The sequence below is a fragment of the Hypanus sabinus genome, unplaced genomic scaffold, assembly GCF_030144855.1.
Source record: "Hypanus sabinus isolate sHypSab1 unplaced genomic scaffold, sHypSab1.hap1 scaffold_808, whole genome shotgun sequence".
Lineage (NCBI taxonomy): Eukaryota > Metazoa > Chordata > Chondrichthyes > Myliobatiformes > Dasyatidae > Hypanus > Hypanus sabinus.
The window spans coordinates 100,392-112,757 of NW_026781660.1; the positions used below are offsets into that span (position 1 = coordinate 100,392).

Genomic DNA, 12,366 nt, shown 5'->3' on the forward strand with positions numbered 1-12,366 from the left:
CTGTACTCAGTACTTTGATTTATGAAGGCCAATGTGCCAAAAGCTTTCTTTATGACCCTATCTACCTGTGACGCCACTTTCAATTAATTATGTACCTGTATTCCCAGATCCTTTTGTTCTATCACATTCCTCAGTGCCCCACCATTCACTGTATAGACCCTAGTTGGCCATATCAAAGTGCAACATGTCGCACTTGTCTGAATATGCCGTGTTCAACCATTTTCCCTAACGTTTCAGATCCCACTGCAAGTCATGATGGACTTTCTAGGTCTCCACTACACCCCCAATATTGATGTCGTCGGAAATGTGCTGATCTAGTTAGCTACATTATAATCCAGATCTTTGATATAGATGACAAACAACAACAGACCCAACACCAATTCCTGCAGTACACGTCACCTGTCTTGAGTCAGAGGGGCAACTTTGATTATCCCTCAAAGCCAGTGTCTAGTCCAATTTACCACCTCATCTTGAATGCCGAGCAACTGAAATCTCTTGACCAAGCTCCCATGTGGGACCTTGTCAACTGCCTTACCAAACTCCACGTAGACAACATCCCCTGCCTGGCCTTTATCAACATTCCTGGTAACTTCCTCGAAGAAGTTTGGTTAGACATGACCTATCACAAATGATGCCATGCTGACTATCCTCAGTCGGTCCTTGTCCAGATGTACAGGTCAGTAGGTTAATTGGTCACACCGGTATAATTGGGCCATGTGGGAGCATGGACTGGAAGGGTCTGTCACTGTGTTGTATCCCTACAATTAATGAAGCAGTTCCATCAGCCCGAGTCCCACTCAGCACAATTCGCATGAATGTTAAACTGTACTTCATTTATTCCACGTTATGACCATGGACTGAACAGACCTCTGACAGCTTGTTGATGCACTGTAAAACTGCAGACAGCCCTGGCTGGATCTTAACATACTGTGAAGCATCATGCACTTCCTGGAGTTTCCCGATACATGCTCGACCCCGAATACGCCGCTGGAGGTTTCCTCATACAGTGAACTCCAATGTACTCCTGGCAGTGTCCAGATACACTGAACCTCTCTTGTCTGTAATATATTCACAAAGCACTTTTGCATTAACATCATCATGCCATGTCCAGTACTGGTCTCATAATTCATTTTAATTACTTCTACTCTACTCTTCGCAGAACATTTTCTTTGTTTTTTTATATAGGCTTTAATCCGAGAACAGCACCTTTTATCAGTAAAACCATTGATATACCTTGATTTTCAATGTTCCTTACAATTTACTCTTTTCTTGCCCACATTGGCACCAAACTCCCACTATTCACTTTTGAATGGCTCCAGCCTTCTGGGTGAAGAATCACCTTCAATCAGTGCTATGGTATACAATCGAAATCATCCCTCCCCAACGTCAGGATATCTATGTCCAATCCATCTGTTCTCCTTTCCATGACTGCTAGAAAGCTTAGCTTCATTTTCCATATTTAAGATGCTTTATCTACATGAAACAACAGGATCTCTCCTCAACACACTTTAAAATTTATATCCTCTTCAAGCTCTTAGTAAAGGCAATCCAGATTCCTTTTTAGGGAAGTCAGAATCCACGTCTACGATGGCACTGTCATTCATAACAGCCCTGTATGATTTATCTACTCCTGTATCACCTGAGTACTGCACAGTGGTGTGCGGTCTGTCTGAATCGAAGTTGTTGCACTCTTTCTGCAAGGAAGGGACCGAGTTTGTTTATAAGTTGGCTTTCATTTCACAGTTAAAGAGATGATCATTCTCTTCAAAATGTAGGTGTTTTGATTGAGATTTTATCTCAGATTTGTTACTTGAACAGATGTGTTGTTCATTACGTTAATGGACAGGAGTTGGGAATCTAACTTCAATGCAGCTTGATGACCTTTGTCTGGTCAGGGAGAGTGAGGAGCTGATAGATAGGAGCTATAGGCAGGTAGTTACACTGGGGCCTCGGTGGATAGTTCAGTGGGCAATAGTCAGGAGAGGGAAGGGCAAGAGTCAGATACTAGAGAGTACCCCAGTGGCTGTCCCTGTTAACTATATTTCTGCTTGAGTACTGCTGGGGGGTGGGACCTACCTGGGGGAAGCAGCAGTGGTCGTGCCTCTGGCACAGAGTCTGACCCTGTGGCTCAGAAGGGTAGGGAAAGGAAGAGGATGGCAGCAATGATAGGGGACTCTATAGTTAGGGGGTCAGAGAGGTGATTCTGTGAACGCAGGAAAGAAACGTGGATAGTAGTTTGCCTCCCAGGTGCCAGAGTCAGGGATGTTTCAGATCACGTCCAAGATATCCTGCAGTGGAGGGAGAACAGCAAGAGGTCGTGGTACATCTTGGTACCAAAGACATAGGTAGGAAAAGGGAAGAGGTCCTGAAAACAAACTACGGGGCGTTAGGAAGTAAATTGAGAAGCAGGACCTTAAAGGTAGTAATATCAGGATTACTGCCTGTGCCACGTGACAGTGAGAATAGGAATAGAATGAGGTGGAGGATAAATGCGTGGCTGAGGGATTGGAGCAGGAAGCAGGGACCCAGGTTTCTGGGTCATTGGGACCTCTTTTGGAGCTGGCTTGACCTGTACAAAAAGGACGGGTTGCACTTGAATACCAGGGGGACGAATATCACAGCAGGGAGGTTTACTAAAGTTACTGGAGAGAGGTAAACTAGAATTGCTGGGGGTGGGAACGGAACTGATGTGATAGAGGAAAGGGAGGTTGGCTCACTAATGTAGCACATTTGGAGACAGTGCGAAAGGGAGGATAGGAAGATGATATAGAACGGACGCGCTCGGTCCGATGATTTGAGATGTATCTATTTTAATGTCATGAGTATCATGAACAAAGTAGATGAGCTTAGAGAATGGATCAGCACTTGGAGATATGATGTAATGGCCATTACAGAGACTTGGAGGGTGCAGGGGCAGGAATGGTTAATTCAAGTGCCGGGTTTTAGATGTTTCGGGAAGGACAGGGAAGGAAGCAAAAGAGGTGGGGTTGTGACACTGTGGATCAGAGACAGTGTCACGGCTGAAGAAAAGGAGGAATTCATGAAGAGATTGCCTACAGAGTCTGTGTGGATGGAAGTTAGGAACAGGAAGGGGTCAATAACTCTACTGGGTGTTTTGTATGGACCACCCAACAGTAACACGGACATCGTGGAGCAGATAGGGAGACAGATTCTGGAAAGGAATACTAATAACAGGGTTGTTGAAGTGGGAGATTTTAATTTCCCAAATATTGATTGGCATCTCCCTAGAGTGAAGGGTTTTGACGGGGTGGAGTTTGTTAGGTGTGTTCAGGAAGGTTTCCTGACACAATATGTATATAAACCTACAACAGGAGAGGCTGTACTTGATCCGGTATTGGGAAATGAACCTGGCCAGGTGTCAAATCTCTCAGTGGGAGAGCATTTTGGAGATAGTGATCACAGTTCTATTTCTTTTACCATAGCATTGGAGAGTGATAGGATCAGGCAAGTTAGGGAAACTTTTAATTGGAGTAAGGAGAACTATGAGCCTATCAGGCTGGAACTTGTAAGCATAAATTGGGAACAGGTGTTCTTAGGGAAATGTACGGCAGAAATATGGCAAATGTTCAGGGGATATTTGCCTGGAGCTCTGCATAGTGTTACGGATTCAGCAACAATAAGTATATAAGTGAGGCAGGGTTTTTTTTAATAACAAATTATACATTTATTAAACACTGAAAAACAAACCCACAAAAGTAAACAAGCCACTAACGTAACCGGAAATCAGCTGCTGTGCGGCAGCTTAAACAGTTCTTAAAGGAATAAAGCGAAAACAGTTCTTAAAGCGATGTTGCAAAAACGGTTCTTCAAAGTAGTACTGCAAAAGTTCAAAATGCTTACAGTCCATTAGAGAGACTTTTTATACGATTTAATTTCTCGTTCACGTCGTGTTGCTGCGGTTCCCAATCGAACTATAAGTTTTTTGGAGAATTTACGAAGATGAAAATGAAACGGCTTAAAGACACTGACCTTTCCTTTACAAAACTGTACCCAACCCTTTCTGCTATTATTTGCAGGGGATACCACAGGGACAGCCAACGAATTCCTTCCGAATGAGGATCAAACAAGGTCGAACCTGTTTCACCGTTGAAATCGACTTTCCTCGCTCTTTTAGCTCCCAAACTCCAATCTTCACTCTCCACTGATTTTTAACTGGCAGTATTATACTGAAACTGCCGGCAATGACCTTTTAAACTTTAGGCATTAAATAAATCTCCACCTTTCAACCAAACTGCGTCATAATATTGGACCATGCAGTGGCATGGAGTCAAAATGGCAAATCCAGCCACGAACTGCCCCTCCTCACAGGGAGGGGTCCTCCTTTTATACCCTGTGTAAAACAAAACCTTCCTCATGCCCTCTACTGGCGGGAAAATGACGTCACTCCACCATCACAAGACCACTACTTTAAGTCCAGTATAGCTTCAACAAAACTCTTACGTGACATGTACAAGATACCCACGGGTACGTAACAATAGGTACATTCCATTGAGACAGTGTACACGAAACGTGGTGTACAAAGGCTAGTGAAGATGGAAAGAAAAGCTTACCAAAGGTTCAAAAAAGTAGGTAATGATAGAGATCTGGAAGATTATAAGGCTAGTAGTAAGGAGCTTAAGGAAATTAGGAGAGTCAGAAGGGGCCATGAGAAAGCCACAGTGAACAGGATTAAGGAAAACCCCAATGCATTCTACAAGTCTGTGAAGAACAAAAGGATAAGACATCAAATAATAGGACCAATCAAGTGCGTCAGTGGAAAACTCTGTATTGAACAGGAAGAGATAGCAGAGGTACGTAATGAATACTTTGCTTCAGTATTCACTACAGGGAAGGATCTTGGCAATTGCAGGGATAATTTAGAGCGGAATGAAAAGCTTGAGCATTTATATATTAAGAAAGAGGATGTGCTGGAGCTTTTGAAAAGCATCAAGTTGGATAAGTCACCGGGACCAGATGAGATGTTCCCCAGGCTACTGTGGGAGGCAAGTAGGAGATTGCTGAGCCTCTGGCGATGATCTTTCCATCATCAATGGGGAAGGGAGAGGTTACGGAGGACTTTAGGGTTGCGGTGTTATTCCCTTATTCAAGAAAGGGAGCAGAAATAACCCAGGAAATTATAGACAAATGAGTCTTTCTTCAGTGGTTCTTAAGTTGGTGGAAAAGATCCTGAGAAGCAGGATTTATGGACATTTGGAGAGGCATAATATGATTAGGAATAGTCAACATGGCTTTGTGAATGGCAGATCGTACCTTACGAGTTGATTGAAATTTTTGAGGATGTGACTAAACACATTGATGAAGGTAGAGCAGAAGGTGTAGTGTATATGGATTTCAGCAAGGTATTTGATAAGGTACCCCATGGAAGGCTTATTGAGAAAGTAAGGACATATGGGATCCATGGGGGTTTGCTTTTTGGATCCAGAATTGGCTTGCCCACAAAAGGCAAAGAGAGTTTGTAGATGGGTTGGTGACTAGTGGTGTGCCTCAGGGATCTGTTCTGGGACCATAGTCGTCATGAATTTTATAAATGACCTGGATGAGGAAGTGGAGGGATGGGTTCGTAAATTGGCCGATGACACAAAGGTTGGGGGTGTTATGGATGGTGTGGAGGGTTGTCAAGGGTTACAACGGGACATTGATAGGATATCTGGGCTGAGAAGTGGCAGATGGGAGTTCAACACAGATAAGGGTGAGGTGGTTCATTTTCGTAGTTCAAATATGATGGCAAAATATAGTATTATTGGTAGCGTGGAGGATCAGCGGGATCTTGGGGTACGAGTACATAGGGCGTTCAAAGCTGCTGCGTAGGTTGACTCTGTAGTTAAGAAAGCATTCGGTGCATTGGCCTTCATCAACCGTGGGATTGTGTTTAGGAGCCGAGGGGTAATGTTGCAGCTATATAGGACCCTGGGCAGACCCCACTTGGAGTACTGTGCTTAGTTCTGGTTGCCTCAATACTGGAAAGATGTGGAAAACTTAGAAAGGGTGCAGAGGAGATTTACAAGGATGTTGCCTGGATTGGGGAGCATGCCTTATAAGAATAGTTTGAGGGAATTCGGCCTTTTTTCCTTGGAGCAACAGAGGATGAGAGGTGATGTGATAGTGTATACGATGATGAGAGACATTGATCATGTGGATAGTCAGAGGATTTTCCCTGGCTGAAATTGCTAACATGTGAGGGCACAGTTTTAAGATGCTTGGAAGTAGGTACAGAGGAGATGTCAGTGGTGTGTTTTTTTTTTTACGCAGAGTGTGGCGAGTGCGTGGAATGAGCTGCTGGTGACGGTGTTGGAGGTGGATACGATACGGTTGTTTAGGAGACTGCTGGATAGGTACATGGAGCTTAGGAAAATCGAAGGCTATGGGTAACCTTAGGTAAATTTGAAGGTCAGGACATGTTCGGCACAGCCTTGTGGGCTGAACAGTCTGTATTGTGCTGTAGGCTTTCAATGTTTCTAACTGTCATTGGTTAATATGTTAACATTGATATTATGGATCCAGGCATAGTTTCAGAGACAGAAATCAAAAGGGGAATAAGAACATGCCATGGTCCAATGAAATCTGCGTCCAAGTGAAGAAATCTAATTCAATATCTGCCACACTCAGACTCCAGTATCCATGAAAGTGCATTTACATCCCAACAACTCCATTTTTTTACATCCCTTTATCAACCCTGTCATGGTTGACCACAGTCCCATTAACCTAATTGACAGGGGGACATACATGTTTATGACCTCCTCTTGCTACATAGTTTCAGCTGCCTACAAAATATTTTTCCAATCTGTAAGACGGTTTCTTTTCCTGTTTAGCATTTTCTATTTATAACATTGCAAAACATCCGTCTATATTTGCAATGCAACAGGAAACTTTGCAGTGAACTAGTGAGCATAGTTGCCCAGCATATTCAATGTGGATTTTCACAGAGAATCTATGCCATATTTTTCACATTCTGTACCAAATTATGCGTGCAATACCCCGGATAACAAATTCAACAGTAAAGGGAATGGATATTGTATTTCAGATCCAGGGGTATCAGTGGAGATTTGGAGAGTGTGGAGAGACAGAATGGCTGAACTGAAGGAGATGAGGTTACATGTGGGCTTTTGCGTTTGGGCAGGTTAGAGTACCAGGAGATAACGATGAGGAGTGGGAACTTTCAGCTTCAGTGATCGCTGAATATTAGATTGCCCTAGTCTTATATTTTCTTGGTCTCTGCAACAGGTTTTATTGTCCACACCATCAGCCGTAGGAACGTTGAATTCTTGCAATATCACTACAGTGATCTGGTTGCAGTTTTCAAGTTGTGTCTTTGACAAGTTTAATCTGGTGATCATTTTATTTCTTTTGCCATTTAAGATGTTCAACAGAAACACAAGGAAACTCTGCGGGCACAAACTGAAAAACTGAGAGTGAACACGATCTTGATGAGGGAGAAGGTGAAGGTTTTCCAGCTGGTTGATCGATACGCTGAGCTCACGATCATTTCTACTGTTCGAGATCGGAGACTGGTGGAACATGAACTACTGGCAAGAGGCAAAACCCATGAAAAATGGAGAAATAAATATCTCCATGCCGAGCTGGAAAAAGTCCGGACTGATCAGTTGTTCCAGAGCAGCTATTCCCGGAGTAAAACCAAATCTAGGAGTTCGGCAGCAGTGGCCGGAGTCCCAGGGATCGGGAAAACAATAATGGTACAAAAGATTGTTTATGACTGGGCCACGGGGAAAATATACCAACAGTTCCAGTTTGTCTTCAGTTTCAAATTCCGGGATTTAAACTTTATTAACTGCAGGATAAACCTGAGGGAACTGATTCTGGATCAATATCCTTACTTTGGGAATATCCTGAGAGAGGTCTGGAGGAACCCAGAGGGATTGCTGTTTATATTTGATGGTTTAGATGAATTCAAATACAGAATCGATTTTGCTGACAGTCGGAGAGATACAGAACCCAAACACCAGTGCCCAGATCCCGAGTGGTGGTGTGAAGTGTCTGACATTGTGTACAGTTTAATCCAGGGCAAACTGCTCCCAGGGTGTTCAGTGTTGGTGACCACCCGTCCCACTGCGTTACATTTATTGGAAAAGGCTGAGATCAGTGTCTGGGCTGAAATCATGGGATTTGTTAGTGAGAAACGGAAGGAATATTTCATCAGGCATTTTGAAGATCAGACGGTAGCAGCAGCTGTTTTCAAACACGTGAAGGAGAACGAGATCCTGTACACCATGAGCTACAACCCCTCCTACTGCTGGATCCTCGCTCTGGCACTGGGCCCCTTCTTCATACAAAGAGTCAGGGACCCGCAGCGAGTTCCCAAGACCATCACCCAACTGTACTCCTACTATATTTACAACATCCTGAAAAACCACGGCCGTGAGATTGAGAACCCCCGTGATGTGTTTCTCAGGGTTGGTCAGATGGCCTTCAGAGGAGTGTCCGAGAAGAAGATTGTGTTTACAGATGGAGATTTGATCAACTATAACCTGCAGCCTTCCCAGTTCCTGTCCGGGTTCCTGATGGAGCTTTTTGAGAGAGAGGATTCTGCCCGGAGCGTGGTGTACACATTCTCACACCTCACCATTCAAGAGTTTGTAGCTGCAGTCGCACTGTTCCTGAATCCACATCCCAGAGATATTCTGAAATTCCTCACTGAAGCCCACAACACAACAGATGGGCGATTTGAGGTATTTCTCCGTTTTGTAGCTGGTCTCTCCAACCCAATCACAGCTCGGGGCCTGGAGGAGTTTCTGGGTCCATTTCCTCATCAAACAACCTGCCGGGTGATTGACTGGGTGAAGGAGGAGGTTAAACGCCAGAGTGGAAACGCAGAGAGTGAAGCTGGTAAAAGGAACCTCCTGAACACATTGCACTACCTGTTTGAGTCTCAGAATCGTGGATTGGCTCAGGCCGCACTGGGATCTGTGGAAACACTTTCATTCAGTGGAATGACACTGACCCCGATTGACTGCGCCGTCCTGTCTCATGTCATCGGACTCTGTGATACAATGAAACACCTCGACCTGCAGAAATGCAACATTCAGTGTGAAGGAATCCAGCGGCTGGGACCCGGGCTGCACAAGTGCCAGGAGTTGAGGTAACTTGATTTATCTCTCACTCTGAACCGCGAAATTGTTCCAATTTGTTGTTTCAATGTAAACGAATTTGTGTTAAACTCTACTAAAACAGATTGTAAAGAGTTGTGGCAAATGCGCAGGGGGTCAATCAGTAATTCTCTAAGGACAGGACAGGAGGTCACGAGGTTTCTGTGGTTCCTTGTGAAGGGATGTTGGAGACTTCATCAGATCAGTGAACAACAGCCAGTGGTTTAATGGTAGTAAATCACAGGAATGCCCGTGTTTCTCACTGCCTGTGTCACGTCCATTGACAATGTTCCTTCTCACTGATACTGACACCCAGACCGACACTGACTGCAGCAGGTGGGTCAGAGCTTCACACTCCCTTCCCGGTGAGGGACAAGAGACCGTCAGCAGACTGTCCCTGTGAGAAGGAAAGAAATACTATTGTGAGATTGTCCTCCCCTGCCCTTCCCCACGTGTGACTATCACCATTAGTCCACCTGTGTGACTGTGCTCACTACCAGACATCCAGACACCATGGGCACATCTCCTCTCCCGATTGTGGACCTCACCCCTCCCTTGCAATCTATTTCTGGATCATCTCATTTTATTGGATTATCTTCTCCTATCGGTATACTACTGTGGGACTACTCATCCCTATTCCCTTCCTCCTGAGAGAACTCTCTTCCCCATCAACTTCCTCCTGCAGGTTTTCTCTTCCTATCCTTTCTCCTCAGGTGGGGTCTCTCCTAACCATCTATCATCGACACTTTCCCATTCACAAATCTTCTTCACTGTGGGACTTTCTCCCATCCTTCATCCCTGCCCCTCCCAACCCTGTCACAACAGGAACCGTTTTCTAACCATTGGGGAATGGGACAGAATATGTGGAGTTTACAGCGTCACACCGACAGACTAAATTACTGACATTCGGTGAATTCCCTGGAGCTGGTCAGTGAGGGACATTGACAGTGATGGGAACTCCGATCAGTGATTTACTGAAGTGTTTAATGTTTCCGAGTGAGAGAAATTCCCTCAGACCCACGGTTTGAATTACTTTGTTCATCAATTTGTCTTTCTGTGTTTAGACTTGGGGGAAATGAACTGGAAGATTCAGGAGTGAAACTTGTGTCTGTGGCTCTGAGGAACCCGGAGTGTAAAATACAGAAACTGAAGTAAGTACCAGACTGTGGGAGATTGTGGTTACAGTCACTGGGTGTCTGACACTGAACATTAATGTGATCAGTAATTGTGTTACTGATAAACACTGGGGATTTGTACCGTGTCCTGTCTCTCTGTGTCCTTCACCCTCACTCTCTCTCATCTGCAGTCTGAGTGCTGTCGGTCTCACAGATTCTGGTGCCGAGGATCTCGCCTCCGCTCTCAGTACAAACCCATCACTGACGAGGCTCCACCTGGGTGGTAATATACTGGGAGATTCAGGAGTGAAACTGATGTCTTCGGCTCTGAGGAACCCGGAGTGTAAAATACAGGAACTGGAGTAAGTACCAGACTGTGGGAGATTGGGTTTACAGTCGCTGGGTGTCTGATACTGAGCATTAATGTGATCAGTAATTTTGTTACTGATAAACATTGGGTATTTGTACCGTCTGCTGTCTCTCCGTCCCCTTCACCCTCACTCTCTCTCATCTCCAGGCTGTTTCATGTCGGTCTCACAGATTCTGGTGCCAAAGATCTCGCCTCCGCTCTCAGTACAAACTCATCACTGATGCGGCTGGACCTGCAATCAAACTTGCTCACAGACCGATCTGTCCCCACTCTCCGCCACCTCATACTGACCCTCCCGAGTCTGGAGCGGATCAAGTGAGTGTTTGTGTTAATGTTCTGGTGATATTTGTCTGTGAGTGTTGTTGAAATATTAACCCCGGTCCCCTGTTACTGACACTGTTGTGTAATCTGTTTATTTCATCTTTATTCTCCCATCTGTTTCAGGCTGGGGTACAATCGGTTCAGTGACACCAGAGGGAAGGAACTGAGCTCTGTGCAAGAATTCAGACCCGGACTGAGAGTGAACCTGTGAACATCTGACAAATGTAAACTTCCGGCCGAATCCCCGCCCTCCCCTTTAATTCTAGCACTCTGCTTTCATGGCTGCGCGTGAGGTGTAAATCCCAACGTTTCTAACAGAACTGGCTCCAGTATCACGCTCTGTGATATCCGGAGCGATCCCACAGTGATGTATTTCTGTCTGTTATCAAAGTTTCCACCGGATGTACGGGCTCGAGACTCCCCCACGTAAGACAAGGACAGGAAGAGCTCAGTCTGCGAAACCGGTGTCCCGGGGTGGGATTATCTGGGAAGAGAATCCTTTTGCTCCCTTTGCTGAGGACGGTGCTTTTGGCATTGTGGCCAATATAATGATGTTAAATTGAGAAATACCTCAGTGGTAACCCTGGATCTACAGCGATCTCTGATGGCCCCGAAGTGTGATTTTCTAATCATTGGATCCCCGATGCAGAGTGACTGTGAGAAACGGGACTGATTATTCAAACTGTCACTCATTGTCGCCGGTCAGTTAATTGTGTGTGACTGTGTGTGAGTCGGGAGCAGCTTATTTACTCCCGCACGTCAGCAGCTCACACATAGTTTTATTTACATTTGCCATGATGAAATCAATAAACGGCTGTAACTTCCTGTCTTGGCGTCAGACTGGAGTCTCTTTAGAGGGGAAACAGTGACCTGGGGTTACTGCTGCCCCCAGCACCCGATGAACTGCAGTAATGGGTCTGGGCTCCTCACATTGGTACAGCAGCGTTTCAGAGTCTGGGTCCCCAGGATCTCATCTCCACACTACCCCCATCATGGCTAACTGTTAAAATCGTTAAAACAGTTAAAATCGACTGTAATGTCAGATGTGATTTCATTTGGATCCCAAGTACGATAGGGATGGAGGAAGGAATATCGGCGTTGAGCCACATCATTCCATCACACACTCCCAGGGTCAGACACGCAGTGATTGTCCCTTCACACCGTCCCATCAGACAATCCCGGGGACAGACACAGGGAAAAAAAGGTCTGTTGTTCTTGAGTAGAAAGAGATTACAGAGGAGACTACCATTGTGTTCACACAGACACACACACACACAATGAATATACGTAGAGACGAGGAGGGATGCAGTGTGCACAGACTAGGAGTGGGTGGTAAGGGACTCCAACGGACACGGGAGTACAGATGGGATTGATAAACAGCGGTTAACAATCACACTTGAATTCTAGGTTCGAGAGGTCGTCCAGGATGAAATTGAAA

The 12,366-nt window shown here is 45.1% G+C and overlaps 1 protein-coding gene across 1 annotated transcript in view; it reads left to right on the forward strand.

Annotated features, from left to right (window-relative positions):
* Positions 1 to 11,755, forward strand: part of LOC132390228 (NACHT, LRR and PYD domains-containing protein 3-like) — a 37,409-nt gene extending 25,654 nt beyond the window's left edge. Inside the window, exons 8-12 of the mRNA XM_059962837.1 lie at positions 7,378 to 9,115; positions 10,187 to 10,273; positions 10,429 to 10,599; positions 10,755 to 10,922; positions 11,052 to 11,755. Of these exons, the coding sequence (XP_059818820.1) occupies positions 7,378 to 9,115; positions 10,187 to 10,273; positions 10,429 to 10,599; positions 10,755 to 10,922; positions 11,052 to 11,139 (2,252 nt within the window). The 3' untranslated portion in view covers positions 11,140 to 11,755. The remainder of the gene's footprint in view (positions 1 to 7,377; positions 9,116 to 10,186; positions 10,274 to 10,428; positions 10,600 to 10,754; positions 10,923 to 11,051) is intronic.
* The last annotated feature ends 611 nt before the right edge of the window (positions 11,756 to 12,366 follow it).